The 25,407-nt window shown below is 46.2% G+C and overlaps 1 protein-coding gene across 1 annotated transcript in view; it reads right to left on the bottom strand.

Annotated features, from left to right (window-relative positions):
- Window positions 1-25,407, bottom strand: part of nsfa (N-ethylmaleimide-sensitive factor a) — a 294,195-nt gene that overhangs the window by 251,125 nt on the left and 17,663 nt on the right. The window contains exon 2 of the mRNA XM_085966605.1: window positions 20,210-20,295. Coding sequence (XP_085822731.1) covers window positions 20,210-20,295 — 86 coding nt within the window. The remainder of the gene's footprint in view (window positions 1-20,209; window positions 20,296-25,407) is intronic.

The following is a 25,407-nucleotide window of genomic DNA, read 5'->3' as shown; positions in this document are numbered from 1 at the left end:
GAAAAGGCTTTGGGGAGTCAGGAGGTGAGACACTCGCCGCAGAATACCTAGCCTCTGACCTGCTCTTGTTGCCACAGTATTTATGTGGCTGGTCCAGTTAAGTTTCTGGTCAATGGTGACCCCCAGGATGTTAATAGTGGGAGATTTGGCGATGGTAATGCCATTGAATGTCAAGGGGAGGTGGTTAGGCTCTCGCTTGTTGGAGATAGTCATTGCCTGGCACTTCTGTGGCACGAATGTTACCTGCCACATCAGCCCAAGCCTGAACGTCATCTAGGTCTTGTTGCATGCAGGCATGGACTACTTCATTACCTGAGGAGTTGGGAATGGCGCTGAACACTGCAGTCATCAACAAACATCCCCATTTCTGACCTTATGTTGGAGGGAAGGTCATTGATGAAGCAGCTGAAGATGGTTGGGCCGAGGACACTGCCTTGAGGAACTCCTGCAATGATGTCCTGGGGCTGAGACGATTGACCTTCAACCACCACAGCCATCTTCCTTTGTGCTAGGTATGACTCCAGCCAGTGGAGAGTTTTCCCCCTCCAATTCCCATTGACTTAGGGCTCCTTCATGCCACAATTGGTCAAATGCTGCCTTGATGTCAAGGGCAGTCACTCTAACCTCACCTCTGGAATTCAGCTCCTTTGTCCATGTTTGGACCAAGGCTGTAATGAGGTCAGGAGACAAGTGGTCTTGGCGGAACCCAAACTGGGCATCAGTGAGCAGGTTATTGGTGAGTAAGTGCCCCTTGATAGCACTGTCGATGACACCTTCCATCATTTTGCTGATGATTGAGAGTAGACTGATGGGGTGGTAATTGGCCGGGTTGGATTTGTCCTGCTTTTTGTGGACAGGACATACCTGGGCAGTTTTCCACACTGTCGGCTTGGTTAGAGGCGCAGCTAGTTCTGGAGCACAAGTCTTCAGCACGATAGCCGGGATGTTGTCAGGGCCCATAGCCTTTACTGTATCCAGTGCGCTCAGCCGTTTCTTGATACCATGTGGAGTAAATCGAATTGGCTGAAAACTGGCTTCTGTGATGGTGGGGACCTCGGGAGTAGGCCAATCTGGATCATCCACTCGGTACTTCTGGCTGAAGTTGGTTGCAAACGCTTCAGCCTTGTCTTTTGCATTCACGTGCTGGGCTCCACCATCATTGAGGATGGGGATATTCTTGGAGCCACCTCCTCCCATTAGTTGTTTAATGGTCCACCACCATTCACGACTGGAAATGGCAGGACTGCAGAGCTTTGATCTGATCCGTTGATGGTGGGATCGCTTAGCCCTGTCTATAGCATGCTGCTTCCGCTTATCTGATAAGAGTTTTCCTTAAGAATAACCTTGAATGCCAAGTACCACAAACAGCTCGGACCAGTCTTTTCTGGCATCAACTAGCAATGCAATACAAATAGGCAATGCACATCCCACAGAATGAGCCAAAAACCTCACCGTAGGAGATGGTTTCCCCCCCCCCGAGGCTGCAATCCATGCAGCCACAAAGGGACAGGTATGGATGCAACGGACCACCACTTCGTCAGGCTTCCGATATACAGAATGAGCCGAGAGCTCAGTTTATGCCAGAAATGCCATTAAGTGACAGATCTACGCAGGCCTGGTCTCCAACACAAGGCAAACTACACAGCCAACAAATGAATGTCACAAATCTGACTTGAAAGTAACTGCACATGAACCAGCTTGTGCAGTTATCGGAGTTGCGATAGCAAACAATTGCATTTGTATGGCTGCTCACACATGCCGTTGTTTCTCAGTTTCCAACAGTGCTTTGAATTCCACCTCACCAGTTAAGCAGTGTAGTCAGCGCACCAGGAACTTGAAAAACAACTTGCATTTATATAGCACCTTTAATGTAGCAAAACATAAGGAGCTTCACAAGAGCGTTATCAGGCAAAAATTGACACCGAGCCACAGAAGGAAGTATCAGGACAGATGATTTGGTCAAAGAGGTTGATTTTAAGGAGCATCTTAAAAGGATGAGAGTGGGGTTTAGGGAGGGAATTCCAGAGCTTATGGCCAAGGCATCTGAAACACGGCTGCCGATGGTGGAGCGATTAAAAATTGGGAACACGCAAGATGCCAGATTTCGAGGAGCACTGAGATCTTGAAGGCTTGTAGGGCTGGAGGAGGTTACAGAGATAGGGTCAAGACCATGGGGGGGGGGGGGGGGGGGGGGGGGGTGGTTTGAAGACAAGGATGAGAATTTTAAAATTGAGGCATTGCCAGACCAGGAGCCAATGTAGGTCAGCAAGCACAAGGGCGACAGGTGAAAGGGACTTGGTGCGAGTTAAGATATGGGCAGCAGAGTTTTGGATGAGCACAAGTTTATGGAGGGTGGAAGATGGAGGGTCAGCCAGAAGAGCGTTGAATAGACAAGTCCAGAGGCAACGAAGGCAGGGATGAGGGTTTCAGCAGCGGATGAGCTGAGGCAGGGGCGGAGACGGGTGACGTTACAGAGGTGGAGGGACACAGTCTTAGTGATGGAGTGGCTATGTGGACAGAAGCTCCTCTCGGGGTCAAACAACACCAGAGAGTTGCCAACAGTCTGGCTCAGTCTCAGACAGTTACCAGGGAGAGATGGAAACGGTGGCCGGGGGGGGGGGGGGGGGGGGGGAGAAGAGATTTTGTGGCGGGGTTCAAGTGGTTCTTCAATATTAATGGGGAGTACGTGTACGGTACAGCAGCAGAAGGGCTGCAATGGTTATATAAAACCAAGTCTGCTGAAGCTGTAACCACAATTTGCCTCTGCCACTGGCCTAAAAGTACGTCGGACCAATTAAAACAACCCCGGAAATGTCAACATCAGCACACTGTTTTTCTAACATAGAAACATAGAAGCAGGAGTAGGCCATTCGGCCCTTCGAGCCTGCTCTACCATTCAATGAGATCATGGCTGATCATCCAAACTCAGTACCCTGTCCCTGCCTTCTCCCCATATCCCTTGATCCCTTTAGCCTTAAGAAATATATCTAACTCCTTCTTGAACATATTTAATGAATTGGCCTCAACTGTCTTCTGTGGTAGAGAATTCCACAGGTTCACCACTCTCGGAGAAGAAATTCCTCCTCATCTCTGTCCTAAATGGCTTACCTCTTATCCTTAGACTGTGACTCCAAATTCTGGACTCCCCGACCATCGGGAACAGCCTTCCTGCATCTAGTCTGTCTAGTCCTGTTAGAATTTTATAAGTTTCAATGAGATCCCCTCATTCTTCTAAACTCTAGCAAATAGAAGCCTAATCGACCCAATCTCTCTTCATACGTCATTCCAGGCATCAGTCTGGTGAATCTTCGTTGCACTCCCTCCATGGCAAGAACATCCTTCCTCAGATAAGGCGACCAAAACTGCACACAATACTCAAGATGTGGTCTCACCAAGGCCCTGTACAACTGCAGCAAGACATCCTTGCTCCTGTACTCGAATCCTCTCGCTACGAAGGCCAGCATACCTAATGCAACGCAAGAGCCTGTTTAACACATGGAGAACTTCACCTATTACAGGAAACTCTTTGGTATCCGGCACCGATGGGGCCGGGATGGTGCCGGTTGATAGAAAATTCCGGATAATGGAGAGGTATATCTACCGAGGCTATTTTTAACAAACAAAAATTTTAAAAAATCAAGAAATGTGCAGTATAATTGGGTACTCACCTACAGAATGTTGTGTTAAATGGATGGTGGAAGATGCTTGATTAAGTACAGTAATGCCAGTTGAGGGTAATCCATAACTCTAATTACTTAACAGTAAAACAAAACTTATAAATGACTGTATACTGTAGTTTTTGGAGAATTGTGCCGGTTATTAGAGCGTTCTGGATATTTAGGTGCCGGTTAAACAAAAGTTTCCTGTAACATTAAGCACATCTCCAGAGAGGTGTGTCATATATAGACAGTGACCTGAAATTCCACAGGGTCGGAGACACTGAGGTCCAAGTGATGATACACAACAACTCCGTTAGCAACAGAATTTCTCCAGACAATTAACTGTTCATATTTATTTGAAGTGTTGATTTGCTCCTTTGAAAACTACCGGTGAAATTTCTGGTTCAAAAATCAGGCACTTACTCAGTAATTATGCCGACGTGTTTTTTTTTTTTTTAATTCAAAAGGGAAAAAAAAAGCCTTAAAATCAGAGGGCCAAACTATAAATAGGGCAGTGATATCACAACAGGTGACTAAAATAATTATGCCAAGAATACTGTTCTGGGTCTCAGGTGGAACTAGAATCATCGCAGGCCTATTCTTGTATTTCCTTCTTCCTGGTACAGATAACATTAGCATTGGTCCATGAGGATTTGAAAGCCTACACCAATTTACAGTTCATTAGAAGCTATCAACTGGATGTGTGACCCAAATGTTGGCAATCGCATGGAAAACTAATTTACTTACACCAAGTGTAGCTCAACCTTTAACCCCACCCACCCCGGGCAGCTCTCCATGGGTATGTTTTTGTCCATGTACAACACACCTACAATTACAGAAGGGCATATATAATGGCAATGTACAATTACATTAACCAAGCCTGAAATGCCCCTGCAGCAATGAATCTCACACCCTTCGCATGAGCTGTTAAACCGAGGTGTGTAAATTGGCCTGTTCCAGTGGTCCAAGCAGATACAAAAGATTCGATAGCACCATTTGAAGACTGACCAGGAAGTTCTCAGAGTGCCCAGGGCAAGATTCTTCCCTCAAAAAAGAGGGAATGAACAGAGCATAAGCAACTGCACAGACCCGCTTCTGTCCTGTAAAATTCTATGTAACCTATACAGACCTGGTCATTTCACCCATTGTTACTTTTGCACCCAGTCAATAATCATTGCACTTCAAAGTAATTCATTGTACATGAAGTGCTTGGGAGATATTTAAAACAGGCAAAAAAAATATGCAGGTTTTCTTTCTTTTCACCATCAGGAGTTGGTTCCAAGAGCAATTAAAACATAATGAACAGCGACTTTTCAATGCCAGTTTGAAAGTAATATTAATGGCTTGCGAGGGTGTCTGAACGATAGCATACTAGAGTTAAGAATAACACTCCTACAAAAACAAGTTAAGCAAATCTCAAGATATCCTCTCCTCAGAAAGGTCATAGACCCTGGAGGATGGGAGAAAGCAATACCACTGGGTTCCTCATCCCAATAGCCAAGAATTATAGATGAAATGTTTGCAGAATCAGCACTTAACAGCACAGGAGGCGGCCATTTGGTTCATCAAGCCTGTTCCAGCTCTTAGTTATCCACATAGGCCCATCCCCCGGCCCTTTACTCATATGGATGAACTACAGAACTTGTTCATCCCAGTTTGGCATAAAAATAAAACAAAAAAGGTGACTCAACCGTGGCTAACAAGGGAAATTAGGGATAGCATAAGATCCAAGGAAAGGACATATAAATTGGCCAGAAAAAGCAGTAAACTTGAGGATTGGGAGCAGTTTATGATTCAAAGGAGGACAAAGGGATTAATTAAGAAGGGGAAAATTGAATATGAGAGTAAGCTTGCAGGGAACATAAAAACTGACTGTAAAAGCTTTTATAGATATGTGAAGAGAAAAAGATTGGTGAAGTCAAGCGTAGGTCCCTTGCAGTCAGAATCAGGGGAATTTATAATGGGGAACAAAGAAATGGCAATTAAATACATATTTTGGTTCTGTCTTCACAAAGGAGGACACAAATAACCTCCCAGAGATGTCAGGGAACATAGGGTCTGATGAAAGGGAGGACCTGAAAGAAATCAGTATTTGTAGGGAAATGGTGTTAGGGAAATTGATGGGATTGAAGGCGGATAAATCCCCAGGGCCCGATAATCTACATCCTCGGGTACTTAAGGAAGTGGCCCTAGAAATAGTAGATGCATTGCTGATCATCTTCCAACATTCGATGGAATCTGGAACAGTACCCATGCATTGGAGGGTAGCTAATGTTACCCCACTATTCAAAAAAGGTGGTAGAGAGAAAACGGGGAATTACAGACCGGTAAGCCTGACATCAGTAGTGGGGAAAATGCTAGAATCCATTACAGAAGATGAAATAGCAGAGCACTTGGAAAACAGTGACAGGGTCGGACAAAGTCAACATGGAATTACAAAAGGTAAATCGTGCTTGACTAATCTACTGGAATTTTTTGAGGATGTAACTGGTAGAATAGATAAGGGAGAACCAGTGGATGTGGTGTATTTGGACTTTCAGAAGGTCACACATAAGAGATTAGCGTGTAAAGTTAAGGCACATGGGATTGGGGGCAAGGTATTGACGTGGATAGAGAACTGGTTGGCAGACAGAAAGCAAAGAATTGGAATAAACGGGTCTTTTCCTTTCTCCACCCCCCCCCCCCAACCGCCGAGTGGCAGTCAGTGACTAGTGGGGTACCGCAGGGATCGGTCCTTGGACCCCAGCTATTCACAATATATATTAATGATCTAGACGAGGGAACTAGATGTAATATCTCCAAATTTGCAGACGGCAAAGCTGGGTGGGCATGTGTGCTGTGAGGAGGATGCCGAGAAACTCCAAGATGATTTGGACAGGTTGGGTGATTGGGCAAAAGCATGGCAGATGCAATATAACGTGGATAAATGCAAGGTTATCCACTTTGGTGGCAAAAACAGGAAGGCAGATTATTATCTGAATGGCAATAGATTGGGAGAAGGAGAAGTGCAACGAGACCTGCGTGTCCTTGTGCACCAGTCGCTGAAGGTAAGCATGCAGGTGCAGCAGGCGGTTAAGGCGGCAAATGGTATGTTGGCCTTCGTAGCGAGACGGTTTGAGTACAGGAACAAGGATGTCATGCTGCAGTTGTACAGGGCCTTGGTGAGACCACATCTTGAGTATTGTGTGCAGTTTTGGTCACATTATCTGAGGAAGGATGTTCTTGCCATGGAAGGAGTTCAGCGAAGATTCACCAGGCTGATACCTGGGATGGCAGGAATGACGTATGAGGAGAGATTGGGATTGTAATGTACGTACCTTTAAAGGGAGAACTAATTTTTACAGCTCCTGTATACTGTAGTACCGGCAGTGACCACACCTGTATATAAACCGAGTAGCGATTTGTACAGTTAGTTCTAGAGTAACCCTCATTCAGTAAACACCTGTTGAATCGTTCCCTGCAGTCTGTTGTCTGATTATTGAAGGACACAACATTAAGATACACGGACCTAACATTGGCGACGAGGCAGATTCGAACCTACCTCCAACTCTGCATCACCTCCCAGGGATTCGCTCCTGGAGAACAGTGGAAGAAGGTCAAGTCCAGAAGGACGGGCGTCGACCACGGGCAACCGCCTAGTCATCCAGCGGAGATTTGAGCATCGCAGGGGAGGCTGTCGAGAGCCAGGCTTGGCTTTCCAGTCACAGTGGTCCAGCGAAACGGGCTGGCAACAGGTACTGCGCAGACCCTTCCCGGACAGCGACGGGCTAGAGCCTGACCGAGCGGCACAGAAAAAGGCCGAACAGCGTCGACGGGGGAGAGAGAGGGGGCAGAGCACACAGGGCGCAGCCGGTGTTCAGGACCGAGCGGCGTCAACGGGGGAGCGAGACAAGAGAGAGCAGAGCGCAGCCGCTGTTCAAGGGCCGAGCAAAGTCAATGGGGAGAGAGGCGCGCAGGAAAACGCGAGGCGCTGCCATTGCCACGAGGACCGCAGAGAGCGGCATTGGCAGCAGCGCAGGAGCAGCGCACGAAACCCACAGGGCGTCGCCATTTGCCACGAGGACCGCAGAGAGCAGCGTTGGCACCAGCGCGGGAAGACGCCATTTTAAGCCGCCATTTTAAGCCGCAGCGGGGAAGAAAGGAAAGCGCGGGAGACGCCATTTTAAGCCAGTCTAACCACACCCAAAAATGCCGAAGAGTGGCAGTATCACAGCGTTCGACAATGAAGTCGAAGATTGGACGACATATGTCGAACGCATAGAAGTATACTGCAAGGCGAATGAAGTGCCAGATGACAAGAAAGCGCTGGTATTGTTGAATTCAATGGGTGCAAAAACGTATGGCTTACTACAAAACCTAGTAACCCCAGAGAAGCCTGCAGAAAAGGATTTTGAAAACAGTGTCAATCCTACAGGACCACTTAAACCCCACACCGCCGCTGATAGCAGAAAAATTTACGTTTCACAAAAGGAACCAGCATAAAGATGAAAGTAATGCTGAGTATTTAACGGAACTGTGCAAGCTGTCGAAACACTGCCAGTTTGGAACGGGACTAGCAGATACTTTAAGGGACAAGTTTGTGTGTGGGCTTCAAAGTGAAGGAACCCAGAAACGGCTTCTATCAGAAAAGGATCTTACGCTGGACAAGGCTTTCAGCATTGCAGTATCACACGAAGCAGCAGCACGGGGCGCTGCAGAGATACAACAGAGACCGCAAGAATTTGGCACAAATGAAATGTCATACGGAACAGTGAAGTGCTTTCGCTGCGGCAGAACACCACATGACCATAATGATTGTTGGTTCAAGGACAAAGTGTGCAGACAGTGTGGAAAAGTAGGACACATAGCAAGAGTCTGCAGGTCGGGAAAGAAAACCAGCAGCAAGAAATCGCCACAGGAGAAGTACAAGAAGGCACATAAGGTGACGGAGAGTAGTTCAGACGAACAGAAGAGTGATACAGACTCCAGAAGCAAGGAGCTGGGTTGTCTGAAACTACATAATGTGATCAAAACGGAGGATCACCAAACCATCTGGGTCACGCTCAAAATAGCAGGAGTCCAAGTGAAAATGGAATTGGACACAGGATCAGCCCTAACAGTCATAAACCAAAGGGACTACAAGCGGCTATTCTCACATACACCCTTGAGAGATACAAAGATTGTCTTGAAGACATACACGGAGCAAAAAGTCTACCCCAAAGGAAAAATAAGGGTGAACGTTATATATAACGGCAAGGAAACACCAAAAATGGACCTATATGTATTGCCAGATGGAGGACCACCACTACTAGGACGTGAATGGATCCGGAAGACGCAGCTAGAATGGCATTCCACACAGGCACTGACTGTGGCTGACAAAAAGGATGACGACGTCACACCTGGGCGACTGTCAAAGATCCTAACTGACGCGAAAGAAGTGTTCCAGCAAGGACTCGGAACACTAAAAGGCATGACAGCATTGATTAAAATTGAAGAAAACGCAAGCCCAACATTTTTTAAGGCTAGACCGGTACCTTATGCGATCCGCCCAGCCGTCGAAGCAGAGCTGGAGAGTCTGGAACGTTCAGGTGTACTGTCCAAGGTAGACTGGAGCGAGTGGGCTACACCCATCGTCCCGGTGATGAAAAAGTCGTTGAGCAGCACGCCTGGGGAACCAAGGAAGGTTCGCATCTGTGGGAACTTTAAGGTAACAGTGAACCCGGTCCGTCACACCGTACAATATCCACTTCCGCGGATTGAAGATATTTTCGCCTCGCTATCTGGAGGGAAACGCTTCACTAAGATTGATCTGGCCCAGGCGTATCTGCAAATGGAGGTAGAAGAAGCATCAAAAAAATACCTCACAATCAACACCCATAAAGGTCTCTACCAATACAACCGGCTGGTATTCGGGGTAGCATCAGCTCCGGCTATTTGGCAGAGGGCAATGGAACAAGTCCTGCAAGGGATCCCAGGGACCCAGTGTTATTTGGACGACATCCTGGTCACGGGCGAAAATGACAGCGATCACCTTGCCAACCTGGAGCAGGTGCTCACTAGATTGCAGGAATATGGGCTCCGAGCTAACCGTCCCAAATGCGAGTTTTTTAGAAAACAGATCTCGTATTGTGGCCACGTTATCGATAAAGAGGGGTTACATAAGTCCCCAGAGAAGATTGAGGCAGTAGTCAAGGCTCCAGCACCGGAAAATGTGTCACAACGGAGGTCGTTCCTCGGGCTGGTAAACTACTACCATAAGTTCTTGCCAAATTTGTCTACAATACTACACCCACTGAACACCCTACTGCAAACTGGGGTGCCATGGAAGTGGAGTGACGAATGTAGACAAGCTTTCCAGAAGAGCAAAACACTAATCACATCGAAAGAGGTGCTGGCCCATTACAACCCGGCAGGAGGGAGCTGTTCCGTTGGGACGGACTCCACTTGGCCAGTGCTGGGGCTAGAGTCCTGGCGAATCATATAACTAGGGCTGTAGAGAGGGCTTTAAACTAATTAGTGGCGGGGGGGGGGGGGGGGGGGGGGGGGGGGGGAGGTTTCTAGAGAGCAAATAATAGAAATGACAACAGAGAAGGTCATAGACTTAGGTAGCAGTGGGGGAATTAAAAAACAGAACATGTCAGGAAGGGACAGAAGGTATGGAGTAAAAAGTACTAAAAACAGAAAAAACAGGAACTAAGTGTTACAAAACATCTTTGAAAGTTCGTTATCTGAATGCACGTAGCATTCGTAACAAAATGAATGAGTTAACTGCACAAATAACGACATATGGGTATGATCTTGTGGCCATTACAGAAACATGGCTGCAGGGTGACCATGATTGTTAAATAACCTGGTATGTTTAATCCCCAATCAGGAAGGACAGGCAGGAAGGGAGAGGAGGTGGGGTGGCTATGTTAATAAAGGAAGGAATCACTATAATACAGAGAAATGATATTGGGTCAAAGGAGCAGGATAGTGAAACAGTTTGGGTGGAGATAAGGAATAATAAGGGGAAAAAAACACTAGTGGGTGTAGTCTATAGGCCTCCGAACAGTTGCAACTCTGTTGGACGGAGTATTCATCAGGAAATAGTTGAGGCTTGTAATAAGGGAACAGCTATAATTATGGGGGATTTTAATTATCATATTAACTGGACAAATCAAATTGGACAGAGCAGCCTTGAGGATGAGTTCATTGAGTGCATTAGGGATGGGTTTCTTGAGCAGTATGTAACTGAACCGACCAGGGGGCAAGCAACCTTAGATTTGGTCCTGTGTAATGAGACAGGATTAATTAAAAATGTCCTAGTAAAGGATCCCCTTGGAATGAGTGACCATAACATGGTTGAATTCCATATTCAAGTAGAGGGTGAGAAGGTTGGATCTCAAACAAGCGTGCTGAGCTTGAATAAAGGAGACTATGAAGGTATGAGAGCGGAATTGATTAGAGTGGATTGGGAAAATAGATTAAAGGGTAAGACGGTACATGATCAGTGGTGTACATTTAAGGAGTTATTTTACAACTTCCAAAAAATATATATTCCACTGAGGAAAAAAGGGTGTAAAAGAAAAGATAGCCATCCGTGGCTAAGTAATTAAGGATAGTATCTGACTAAAAACAAGGGCATATAAGGTAGCCAAATCTAGTGGGAGGATGGAAGATTGGGAAGTCTTTAAAAGACAGCAAAAAATAACAAAGATTGATTAAGAAAGGGAAGATAGATTATGAAAGTAAATTAGCAAAAAATATAAAAACAGACAGCAAAAGTTTTTATAGTTATATAAAAAGAAAAAGGGTGGCTAAAGTAAATGTTGGTCCCTTAGAGGATGAGACCGGGAAACATGGAGATGGCAAAAACACTGAACAATTATTTTGTATCAGTCTTTACAGTAGAGGACACTAAGAATATCCCAACACTGGACAAACAGGGGGCTCTTGGGGGGGGGGGGGGGGGGAATTAAATACGATTAAAATCACTAAGGAAGTGGTACTTGGTAAAATAAATGGGACTCAAGGCGGATAAATCCCCTGGACCTGATGGCTTGCATCCTAGGGTCTTGAGGGAAGTGGCGGTAGGGATTGTGGATGCATTGGTGGTAATTTTCCAAAACTCCCTGGACTCAGCAAAGGTCCCGGCAGATTGGAAAACTGCTAATGTAACACCCTTATTTAAAAAGGGTAGTAGGCAGAAGGCTGGAAACTATAGACCGTTTAGCCTAACATCTGAGGTTGGTAAAATGTTAGAGTCCATTATTAAGGAGACAGTAACGGGACATTTGGATAAACATAATTTAATAGGACAAACTCAGCATGGTTTCATGAAGGGGAAGTCATGTTTGACAAATTTGCTGGAGTTTTTTCAGGAAGTAACATACAGGGTGGATAAAGGGGAACCAGTGGACGTAGTGTATTTAGACTTCCAAATGGCATTTGACAAGGTGCCGCACAAAAGATTATTGCTCAAGATAAAAGAAATCACAGGATTGGGGGTAATATTCTGGCATGGGTGGAGGATTGGCTCTCTAACAGAAAGCAGAGAGTTGGGATAAATGGTTCGTTCTCAGATTGGCAACCAGTGGTGTTCCGCAGGGGTCAGTGCTGGGTCCCCAACTCTTTACAATCTATATTAACGATTTGGAGGAGGGGACCGAGTGTAACATATCAAAGTTTGCAGATGATACTAAGATGGGAGGGAAAGTAGTGAGTGAGGAGGACATAAAAAACCTGCAAAGGGAGATAGACAGGCTAAGTAAGTGGGCAGAGATTTGGCAGATGGAATACAATACTGGAAAGTGTGAGGTTATGCACTTTGGCAGGAAAAATCATAGAGCAAGTTATTATCTTAAATGGCAAGAAACTGGAAAGTACTGAAGTACAAAGGGATCTGGGGGTCCTGGTGCACAAAACTCAAAAAGTTAGTATGCAGGTGCAGCAAGTGATTAAGAAGGCCAATGGAATGTTGGCTTTTATTGCTAGGGGGATGGAATATAAAAACAGGGAGGTATTGCTGCAGTTGTACAAGGTATTGGTGAGACCGCACCTGGAATACTGCATACAGTTTTGGTGTCCATACTTAAGAAAAGACATACTTGCTCTCGAGTCAGTACAAAGAAGGTTCACTCAGTTAATCCCGGGGATGAGGGGATGGACATATGAGGAGAGGTTGAGTAGATTGGGACTCTACTCATTGGAGTTCAGAAGAATGAGAGGCGATCTTATTGAAACATATAAGATTGTGAAGGGGCTTGATCGGGTGGATGCGGTGAGGATGTTCCCAATGAAGGGTGAAACTAGAACTAGGGGGCATAATCTTAGAATAAGGGGCTGCTCTTTCAAAACTGAGATGAGGAGAAACTTCTTCACTCAGAGGGTGGTAGGTTTGTGGAATTTGCTGCCCCAGAAAGCTGTGGAAGCTACATCATTAAATAAATTTAAAACAGAAATAGATAGTTTCCTAGAAGTAAAAGGGAATTAAAGGTTACGGGGAGCGGGCAGGAAATTGGACATGAGTCTAGGTTCGGAATGGTCATGGCCCTGTGGGTAGTGGAGTGGGCCCAGGGGCCGTGTAGCCTGGTTCTGCTCCTACTTGTGTTCTAATTCTGTGTTAGATTTCAGGAGATGGGTTTATTCCTGTTCCTGGCTGGGGTGGAGATCGCCTTTACAGAAGGTAAGTACTGTAGAAAATATAGGGACAGAGTGATCTCCTGGAGGAATTTCGATCGCCTAGATGTGTCGGAGAGGAATTTCCCAGATTTTTTTCTCCCAAATTGGCCATTGGGTCTTTTATCTGGTTTCTCGCCTCTCCCGGGAGATCACATGGGTTCGGGTGGATGCAGAGTGATAGAAGATTTGAGGTTAGGATCAGATCAGCCATGATCTTATTGAATGGTGGAGCAGGCTCAAGGGGCCGATTGGCCTACTCCTGCTCCATGTTCTTATGTCCAATTCGGTTGGCATGTGATGCGTCACCCTACGGTATTGGAGCGGTGCTGTCGCACAAATTCTCGGACGGCTCAGAGGCCAATAGCCTTGGCGTCACAATCACTAACCTCAGCCGAGCGTAACTACGCCCAGATTGACAGGGAGGCCCTCAGCCTACTGTGGGGAGTGAAAAAGTTCAATCACTATCTGCACAGGCAGAAGTTCACCTTGCTGACTGACCACCAACCACTCGTCTCCATCTTTAATCCAAAGAAGGGCATTCCGGTGATGACTGCGCAACGGCTACAAAGATGGTCCCTTTTTCTAGGGGCGCACCAATATGAAATTGAGTATAAGGGCACGAAACAGCATGGAAACGCTGATGGGCTATCACGCCTGCCACTGCCTACTGCAGAGGAAGCACCAGCAGTGGATCCTGTCGAAATATTTCATTCAACTATAATTGAATGCTTGCCAGTAACTAACACTGGTATAGAGAAGGAGACCCGAAATGACCCGACACTGTCTCGGGTATATGATTTGACGGTGAAGGGATGGCCAGCACATGGCGACTCACTGTTGCCAGCATTCTCATCCAGAAGAGAACAGCTGTCAGTATGCCAGGGGACCTTGATGTGTGGATCCCGAGTGGTAATTCCACCCACGTTAAGGGAGAGAGTGCTCAATGAGCTTCACGAAGGTCATCTGGGAAGGGTGGAAATGAAAAGCCTTGCTAGGGCTTATGTGTGGTGGCCGGGGATTGATCAGCAAAATCGAGGACCTGACAAAGAGCTGCTCAGGATGCCAGAAGGTCCAAAATGCACCACCACATGCCCCTCGACACCCATGGGAGTGGCCCTCATCTCCATGGCAACGGGTGCATATTGATTTTGCTGGTCCATTCATGGACTCAATGTTTTTAATAGCCATGAATGCGCACTTGAAATGGCCTGAGGTGATCAAAATGTCCTCCACCACCACAGAGAAAACTATTGCAGTCCTACGGACCATTTTTGCCAGGAACGGCTTGCCAGAGCAGATTTGCTCTGATAACGGACCACAGTTTGTGTCCGAAGAGTTTCGAAGATTTATGAAAAGGAATGGGGTAAGGCATTACACATCCGCCCCGTATCATCCAGCCACAAATGGATTGGCTGAGAGGTTCGTACAAACCTTTAAAAAAGCAGTAAAGGCCATGTGCGATGACAACATTCCACTGCAGCAGAAGGTGGACAATTTCCTGTTAGCCTACAGAAATGAGACACATGCAGTCACCAACCAGGCCCCGGCCATGATGTTCTTTAACCGAAGGTTAAGATCTCGCCTGGATTTGCTCAGACCAAACGTACGAAGAGATGTTGAGAGTAAGCAATTCCAGCACATCCACGAGAAGCCAACAAGGAGCTTCACTGTAGGGCAACCAGTCTTGGCCTGCGACTACCGAACAGAAAAATGGCAGCCAGGAACGATATGCACACGGCAGGGCCCACTAATGTACACAGTGGACGTTGGGGAGAGCATCGCGAGACGCCATGCTGACCAGATCCTAGAGTCACAGGAACAAGTCAACCCCATGCCTCGCCCATACGTACCTGGTGATGAACCCGACGTACAGGTAGCATCTACCCCAGAAACAGTAGCATCGGAAGCTGATGAACCAACCGACGACAGGGGGCCAGAATCGCCTCCGCACCAAGAGCAAGACACTCGGGAAAGGCACTATCCAGAAAGGATCAGGAAGCCTCCCCAAAGACTGAATTTATAATAGACTATTTTCAGCTAATGTTGCATGTTAAAAGTGTTCATTGTAATTAGTTTGATATTTAATTGTTAAATGAATGTTATGGTACTGTTAATCTAAAAAGGGGAGGAATTGTAATGTATGTACCTTTAAGGGGGGGGGAACTACTTTCTACAGCTCATGTATACTGTAGTACCGGCAGTGACCACACCTGTATATAAACCCTGAGTAGCGATCTGTACAGTTAGTTCTAGAGTAACCCTCATTCAGTAAACCCCTGTTGAATCGTTCCCTGCAGTCTGTTGTCTGATTATTGAAGGACACAACATTAAGATACATGGACCTAACAGGGATGATTGGGCTTGTACTTGCTGGAATTTAGAAGAGTGAGAGGGGATCGCATTGAAACTTATAAAATTCTGACAGGACTAGACAGACTAGATGCAGGAAGGATGTTCCCGATGGTCGGGGAGTCCAGAACCAGGGGTCACAGTCTAAGGATAAGGGGTAGGCCATTTAGGACAGAAATGAGGAGGAATTTCTTCACCCAGAGAGTGGTGAACCTCTACCACAGAAGGCAGTAGAAGCCAATTCACTAAATATATTCAAGAAGGAGTTAGATATATTTAAGGCTAAAGGGATCAAGGGATATGGGGAGAAAGCAGGGACCGGGTACTGAATTTGGATGATCAGCCATGATCGCATTGAATGGTGGAGCAGGCTCGAGGGGCTGAATGGCCTACTCCTGCTCCTATCTTCTATGTTTCAATATGCTTTTAAAGTTTTCAAATATTTATCCACTTTCTTTGTAAAGATTAAGGATTCGACGTCTATGACTGCTGCTGGAGCATTCCATATCCTCATGTAACAACCCTCTGCGTAACAAAAATCTCCTAACCTCCCACTTCGTTCTTTTGGTGATCATGTGGGACTTGAGCATAAAAATCTAGGCGGACACTCCAGTGCGGTACTGAGGGAGTGCCGCACTGTCGGAGGTGCCGTCTTTCGGATGAGACGTTAAACTGAGGCCCCGTCTGCTCTCCTCAGGTGGGGGCATGAAAGATCCCATGACACTATTTCGAAGAGGAGCAGGGGAGTTCTCCCCGGTGTCCTGGCCAATATTTATCCCTCAATCAACATCACTAAAACAGATTATCTGGTCATTATCACATTGCTGTTTGTGGGACCTTGCTGCGCACAAATTGGCTGCTGGGTTTCCCACATTACAACAGTGATTACACTCCCAAAAAAGGAGTACTTCATTGGCTGTAAAACACTTTGCGACGTCCAGTGGTCGTGGAAGGCGCTGTAGAAATGTCGGGCTTTCTTTCATCTCAAATTTAGTTACCGACTCACTGGCCAGTGGAAATACTTTTTCCCCTATTTATCGCATCAAAACACTTCATAATTTTGAAGACTTCCATCAGATCTCCTCTTAACCTTCACCCAATATATTTAGTTTTAGGTGCCTTGCTTTAGGAAGAATGTCAAGAACGTGGAGAGGGTGCAGAAGAGATTCATTAAGGCGAGACCAGGGATGACAGGCTTTACATTAGTTTACTAAATTGAACCTAACTCACCGGCCACAACCCTGCAGTTATAGAAACTTCAAAACTGCATCCAGTGTGTAGAAAAAACTGCAATAAATGTGTATAGGCCAATGAAATTTTAAAAATTCTCATTTTTAAAAGTTACCAATTATCCTAAGATTTTAGAATGCAATTTACTTTAAAAAAAAAAAAGTTTGAAGTTCGCAGTCCTGATACACTAAGCCATCAATGGTTTACACCCACAATTATAACAAGCTACATTCCTGATCCCAGCTGTGTCACTGTGGAGGAGGTGCCAAACAGAAGCCAGATGCTTTCTCACAAAGAAAACCCCGTGACACTCCGGCACGCTACTCTGCGACCAATCTTCCAACAACAAAAGCTGGGAGCTGGTCAATTTCTGGCCAAGCTGGACACTCAAAGTGGGGAACAAAAAAAAAGGGCGAGAATGGCAAGAAAATTGCACAACCACTAAAAAATACATGAACACACAACACAAGGGGTGCTAATGCAAGCGCAGATGTCTGTGAACAGGGTTTATGCACATTTTACCTTTACATTAAAAATAGCTTTGCACCTCATGGCTCATTTTAACTAGACCAGACAGTGAGATGTGCAATATTCCCCCCAAAAAATCTTGCAGGCAAGTTAATCGTAATTTCTGGACCTCCGGCAGGTGAAATAGCAAGTGACGAGCTTCCTCAAGAGAGCAGACCTCTTCAGAAGATTCTTGCCTCTACCTTTTACATGGTTGGTGTCTAGTAAATGAAACTATTGATTTCACAGCCTGCTCCAGCCAAGCAAGCTGACCTGAGCTGACCTGCACTTCAACCCATCATTACTTTTACTTGTAGCAGTCAAACTAGAAGGTAAACAGAAGCAAGGCTGCTTGGCTCAAACAGCTATGTGTATGGTGTCTGTGGATCTAGGGTACTACCTTTAGGCAAGTCCAAAATTCAGACAGCAGCAGGAGTGGTTCAAGTCTGCAGCTGTTGTCCAACATACCAGACCATAGTCGTCTGGATTAAAGAAAAAAAACTGCTTAATTTTAGCCCTTCGGTATTGATGGCACAACACAACAGAATTCAAACCAATTTTGCACAGGTTCAGGAGAGTCAGCTCTTGGAGTATTGATTAATAGCTGCCTCCGATAGAATTGACCGCAGAACTGCAATCAAAAGCTGGGCTCTAACAGCCTGGTTTCAGTTATTAAACTTATTAAAATTATTAAGCAGTTAGTCTGTGCGTCCAGTTCTGGTCTCCACACTTTAGGAAGGATGCGAAGGCACTCGAGAGGGTGCAGAGGAGATTTACCAGAATGGTTCTGGGGATGGGGGATCTTAGCTACAAGGACAGGTTGGAGAAGCTGGATTTGTTTTCATGAGAGCAAAGGAGGTCGAGGGGTGATTTGATAGAAGTGTACAAGATTATAACAGGTTTGGATAGGCTGTTCCCACTAGTTGATGGTACAAGGGCTAGGGGACACAGATTTAAGGTTTTGGGCAAGAGATACGGCGGGGGGAACGCGAGTCAAAACTTTTTTTTTTTTTTTTATAAAATAAACACAGCGAGTGGTGATGACCTGGAACTCGCTGCTGGTGGAAGCGGAGACTCTCAATGTTTTCAAGGGGAGACTGGATAGGCACTTGAGGGAAATAAGCTTGCAGGGCTACGGGGATAGAGCAGGGGAATGGGACTGACTGGATTGCGCTACAGAGAGCCGGCACAGACTCGATGGGCTGAATGGCCTCCTTCTGTGCCATTATGACTCTATTCACCTCAACTACCTCTTGTAGCACAGATACATTTAAGTGGAAGCTATACAAGTATGAGGGAGAAAGGAATAGAACATTCTGCTGATTGGGTTAGATGAAGAGGGTTGGATGGAGGCTCCTAGAGCACAAACCAGTTGGACCAAATAGCCTGTTTCTGTGCCGGACATTCTGTGTAAACTGTTGATTTGCAAACCTTATGCAGATGAAGCAGCTTTGTTGCTGCCACTGCATAACCATCGTGTGATTGTGGAGCTTCATGCCTTTCACGAACTTTCCTGCTCAGTATAAATGCAACTTGTTGCTGCTCTCTGCAGCTTTCAGATGCTGCAGCTGCAGAAATCAGTGCTTTACCCAGATTGTTACTGCTTTGCAACAGAGTTTAATGAGCCATGCAGATAAAAGGTTTTCCCATCCAACTAATTACATGCTAAGCAGCCAATATATTGCCGAACCAAAATATACTACCAAGAGGGAACTGTAAACACTGCTTGAAACCACTGTATCCCAATAGTGCCCCAGCATGCCTTTCAAGATCTAATTCTTTCCAAATAAGCAGCTTCTGAGTGTTGTTATTTCAAGTACTGGAATTATTACTACACAGATTAAGACGGAGGTTGAACAGGAGGGGCAGCAGGTTATGTAATATCTGGGACACATGCTGAAACAAACATGTCTAATTTCCCTTCCCTGTTCCTCCTCTACCCACCAAATTTCTACATCAAGTTACTCAGACAGATTGGCTGTTGCAGAATGGTTCAAGATCTTCAGAAATCCTTGAACGTTCAAGGTATTTGGGAGGTGGGGGGGGGGGGGGGGGGGTGGCGAATGGGGAAACCAAAAGGAAAACTCAACATTTTGAATCACCATCTACAGCCTGGTATTGGTCAACACTCAAAACAGTAGCCTGGATACAAACGGTGGGATAAGAACAAAAGGACTGATGAACATATGTTTTGGCTCCTCTCTTGCTCTTTCCCCCTTCTCCACTTTAAAAAGGTGAAATTTGTGATGAAGCCGAGGGGCTCTGTGCCCACTTTTAGCACCCAATGTCTACATCAAGCACTCGAGGTCAAAGGCAACATAGCCCAGGGTAAAATAAACTGCTGCTTGGCCTCAATAACACGCCCTAACCCATTAAATCCCCGTGGGCAACCTCTCACCTCCAGCAGCACAGCAGTCTCGATTTCCACAGCAGCCAACTTAACTGCTCGGGGCTCAGCCTCTTTGTGGATCAGGTTAACACCAGAACTCCTTTCGCACAGGACCCTTACAACCAGCAGATATGGGAATTTATTCCAGTCGGTTTCAGCTTGATTTGAACCAAGGGCCCAGAGATGAAGACAAAACATCAACCCACCTGTACTCCCTAGACAAGCAAGAATGCCGACATTTTGAATCGCTGGAGACACTCACCATCCTACCTTCCTCACTGCACTAATGGGTCCTTTTCAACATCCAAATTATTGGAACTGTACTCATGCTATACAAAAATATTATATTAATTACTCGCTGTCCAAGAAATTGCCTAGCTTTGGAACATTCTTGCAAATATGCACACAAATGTTTAACAAAGAATGTACGTACTGGCCAGTCTGGAAATCCTTTTCATTCACAACAGCACAGTTGGTCAACGACAACTCATCTGTTGGACATCGTGCTGCTAGCATGGTCTGTAAGAAATAGAGAGATCAAATTAGATACTTAGTCAATGAATTAGCAAGTTACCCGGGTCATAGGTGCACCAAGGAAGCCAGTCACGTGTAAAGTTACAATACTAGTTACTGGCAGCTATGCAACTGGAGAAAGCTTACGCCTTCTGGGCAAGTTATGGCAAAAACTGTGCCTAACTCAACCAAAAATCTGAAGTCTTTCTAGAAAATATCTAACCATTTAAAATGTTTCTGAAGACTTATTTATAAAAATACTTACACTACACTTTTCCAAAGTAGGCATTAAAAACCAGCAGAATAGGTATGCGGTCATTTGGTATTACTGGTAAAAAAAAAATCAGTGATCTAGTAGGACATTTGAAAATGAAGGCCAGAATTTTGCTGGCGCTCAGAGAGCGGGATTGGAGGTGGGACCGCTGTCAAAAATCACAAAGATAGACAGCGGGTAGGAAATCCACTGTCAACCCGCCTCCAATCAATTTTCCCAAGTGTCGGGTCCCCGATTTGCGCATGGACCCAACACCTAGCAGCAGGAAGAGGATTATAGCTACTTACCTGCCCGTTAACAGGTACTTGATACTTGTTAACAGGCTCTTTTTCATTTTTCCGCTTCTGCCTCCGGTTCCCCGACGTCCGGGCACCACGCCAGGTAAGTGTGGCATGTTGCGAGTCTGCTGTAATGTTTCTGGATTGATGGCAGCTGCAGAAGTGGTGTGAAGGATCCACTGGTGTGTTTCAGAGGTATGATAATGTTGGGGAAAATCATTTTTAATGCATTTACACTTTTCTGTAGGTAACAAGTTTAGAATTGGCTGTCCAGTCCCACCTCATTGGGAGAACCTCTCTCACCAGTGACAGATCGCTTCTGAAACCTCACCTGCAGCTGCCATCTGTTCTAGCCTAAGGAGGGAATCACTGGAGAGCCTGGGTGCAAGAGCTCACCTGTGAACAGTCATTGCCCGTGCTTGCAGCACCTCAATGCTGTCAAACACTGAGAAATCAGCTGTCAAAGAAAAATTGTGCGTGGTCCCTTTAAGAAAACCAGCAGATGACGCGTCATCAAATTACGTCATTTGACTGCTTCCTCTTAATTGGCCGGCAAGCTCACAGGGCGGACTTAACAAGGCCAATCGATGTAAAATCACGTCCGTGGGCCGGATGCAGTTGGGGGGCGGGACTGGAACCCGGAAACCAGTTGACCTGCTCACAAGCCGCATCCATTTGCAAAATCGCAGCCGAAATTCCAACTCTGACTCAATGGCCTAGAAATTCATTAAGGCGCTGCCAGCTTTGCGGCCAGTTGCCGCCTAAAGAGGGCTTCTGCGCCAAAAAGGAGTTTGCGCTGATATTCAGCGCAGCGGTATTGGCGGCGGTAGCCGTTAGCGCTGCGCCGGCACCGATGACGTTATCGGTGTGCGCAGTGCCCCGGTTCCGCCCAGATCCCCATATTTAGTTGCGGCCGCCTCCTCCGCAGCGGCCGCAAACAGCGACCAGAAAACGGGGCCGTACTGTTGCCTAAGTGGGGCACTTTAAGGTGGAGGTGCGGCCGGCCGCTTTTTCGGCGGCCGCCTGCCCGCACCTCCTTCCCCGGCCTCCTCCACCCCACCCCCCGCGGCATTGCCGGCTGCTTTCCGCGAACCCGGCACTTTTCCGTGGTGCCGGGCTCATTTGCCGGCACTATCCAGCGGCGATCTCCTCGTTGCAGGCAGCTCCCCCTTAAGAGAAGGAGGAGGCCTGCAGTACCGCAGCCTGCCGCTCCGCAGCGGCTGGCGCAGCGGCGCCAAAATTCAGTTTCAGCGCCCCAAGCGGAGGCGGGCACACCCTGGAATAGCGCCCAGTTCCGAATTGGGGCACAAAAACTGAATATCTGACGATCGCAAATGGCTCCCCGCCCAGCGCTAACTTTTGGGCGCTAGCCAGCTGGCGGGGCCATAGTGAATTTCTAGGCCAATGAGTCTTCTGAAGAGTGGCCCTCTTGTGATATTGCCAGGGTTGCCATTTTGAAGGCGGATGAGCTCAGCAGACTGCTGCAAGAGGCGAGCATTCACAGCCAAAAATAAAACAACAACTCCACATTGAGGAATCTGAACCCTTTTTTGTTAAATGGAGAAAACTGCAAAAGGCCCAAGCCGAACGTGCCAGATGCCAACAAGGTCAAAGGTACATTCGGTCAATCAATAGCGAGTAGGTGGCATGGGCTGGGAAAGAGGGAAGAGTTAAAAATGTACAGGTCAGTTATTCTCTGCGAAGCAGCAGTGGTTCGATCCTAGACAACCCAAAAGAATCCACCGGCATTCAATGACACCAAACTCGGATTCGGAATTTCCACGCCACACGCTCCCAGCTACTGCAGTGCCGAGGTACCAACATACTGCACAATAGAATTCAGCCCTTCATCACAGCTAAAGGACATCAACAGAGTGCAATCATTTGACAGAAAGCAAAGAAAAACAGTGCCAATACTTGGAATTAGCATCATTCTTGATTTGACTCCAGAGCATGGATGCCTTGTTCTGGTATGAACTTTAACATGTACAAGCTTACAACTTAAATCTCAGTCAATGAGATCAGTTTTTTTTTAATAAGGCCCCTCAGTGGGGAATAGCAAGCTCTGTAGCCAGACAGGTCGATTCAGCCTCTTTGAACACAGCAGCAACCCAAACATTGCTAGTTACACAAAAGAGCACCAGATTCCCGATAGTGTATTGACATGAACAGCAGGAGTGCACACATCTGGTCAGTTCGCCTTCGCAACTCAGGAAGACCATCGGAGAGGGAGGGGAAACAAGGGCCGAGTCCGCTTTTTGTTACATTGGCTCCTCAAGAAGCAAGTTGCCCACATAAAGATCAAAATATTCACGGTGGTATCCACAAGGGGCACATTTCCGATTTAGAAGCTTGGGACTTCTGTGAACTCACCCATTCCCAGTAATGAAGTTTTTGGTCAGAAAGTTCCTTTAACTTCCCCTGCAGTTTCATGCACGACAGTAATGAAACAGGAACTTGCATCCCTCAGTGCCATCACGGGCAAAACAGCTAATGAACAATTTAATATTAAACATTTCAAGTTAAGAAGGGGCCACTGTCCACCTCCATCCTTCAAAAAAATTTCTAAAATGCATTTCAAAATCTAGAGAATCAATTCCTCCCAGAACCAATTACCTGAAATGACAGTGATCTCAGCACAGGAGCTCAAAACAGGCCAGACACATCGAGGAGCTCCAGACAAAGGCCAGACACATTGAGGAGCTCCAAACAAAGGCCAGACACATTGAGGAGCTCGTCAGTCTTCAAAATGGCAACCCTGGTAATATCACAAAAGGGCCACTCCTCTGAAGATTCAGCGAGTCAGAGTTGGAATTTCATTTCAGACGGTCAACAGTTGCACTGCATTACCAATTTTACCAGTCATGAACGATTCCAGCATGCAGCTCTCTTAAAATGACTGACAGACATTGAATGGCTCCAGATAAAATATCAAGAAGGGAGCATTAACTACTTCAAATTAAACAGCAACTGAACAAATCTGCACTGAGGATTTTAATGGGGAAAAAAACGCTGTAAACGGCTGGGGCCCAAAGTCCCAGACACCACCAAGGTCAGAAGTACACAGTCAATCAACAACAGAGAATGGTTGACACTGGCTGGGAAAGGAGGAAGGGTTAGAAAAGGGTAGTCATCCTCTGCCCTTCACACCCCCACCCCACTCCCTCGCCATCCCCCCCATGCTAGAACACTGGAACATGTGTGAGACAGAGCAGTGCCAATGAGAAACAGCTTTGGTTGCATCCCAGACAATCCAAAAGGATCCAATAATTGTGGCAAAGAGTTTGTGCGTTCCTAGATATGGAGAAACAGCCACATGCCTAGTGACAGGACTGGGCACACCCAATGCAAACCAGAGGACTTGCCAACAAGAAAATCACTTGGTGAAAGAGTATGGAAGCCCTCAATAGTTCACTCTACCCACGGTATAAATGGGAGGTAGGGCTCACTGCACTAGATAACTTGGTGAATTACACAGAGGAACTGCTTAAAAGTAGGCATTTTCCAGACTGACTTGTTGCTGCAAGTCGGAGTAGTTCTTGAGCTTCTGCTGCCCTCTGGGAAAGAGCAGGCATCCTCCTGGATTGGTATGGAAGCTTATTTTGACAGACACTGCTGGCTCAGTCAGCACCTTTCTGACAGAAATACTAATGTAGCTTCAAATCCATTTTGCACCCCAGAATGCATTCCTCCATTGTATGATGTCATGCTCACACCCAGCTATTGGCCCAAACTTCATGAATACTCTCCTGTGGAATCGGAGATAGCATCTTTAATGTAGTAAAACTTTCCAGGGCACTTCAATCAATCGCCAGTACAAGCTCACCAAGCCTCTATCCTCCCGAGTGAGCAATGCACCATTTGGTGACGTACACTACCCTCTACAATTAGGAAATAAGATAGGTCTCTTGGGTTTGATCAATTTGACTCCAAGATGACGTGCCTGACAATTGAAGATGGGAAATAAATCACTGCTCTGCGGCAGACTTGGCCGTGTGAGACTGCAGCTAGGCACTGTGTTAGTGCACCAAAGCAGTACTGTTAGTTAACTGCCAGCTTGGTTCATTGATGGGATCTGAAGGGGCAGACCAAACACGGGCAGCTGAGATTCTTCCCACTTGGTTTCAGACAACTCCGCAAGTCAATGCCATAACAGGCAGGATGGTACGGGCTGAAAAGCAATGGGAAGCTGCATGGTTTTAAAGAGTTAAATTCTAACTGTACCCCTTATGCACACTTTGCCAACCAGTTAGCCGGACATCAGTCGTCAGGATAATGCTGGAAAATCATATGATTAGGCAGAGTCAACATGGTTTTATGAAAGTGAAATTGTGTTTAACAAATTTATTAGAGTTTTGAGGATGTACCTAGCAGGGTAGATAAAGAGGAACCAATGGATGTAGTATATTTGGATTTCCAAAAGGCATTCGATAAGGTGCCACATAAAAGGTTGCTACACAAGCTAAGGGCTCATGGGGTTGGGGGTAATATATTAGCATGGATAGAGGATTGGTTAACGGACAGAAAACAGAGTAGGGATAAACAAGTCATTTTCTGGTTGGCAGG

This window comes from Somniosus microcephalus, chromosome 24, assembly GCF_052327205.1.
Source record: "Somniosus microcephalus isolate GS21.2 chromosome 24, FLI_Smic_1.0, whole genome shotgun sequence".
Taxonomy (NCBI): domain Eukaryota; kingdom Metazoa; phylum Chordata; class Chondrichthyes; order Squaliformes; family Somniosidae; genus Somniosus; species Somniosus microcephalus.
Note: the sequence above shows the minus strand (reverse complement) of the source record. Positions and strands in the feature narration are given on the sequence as shown.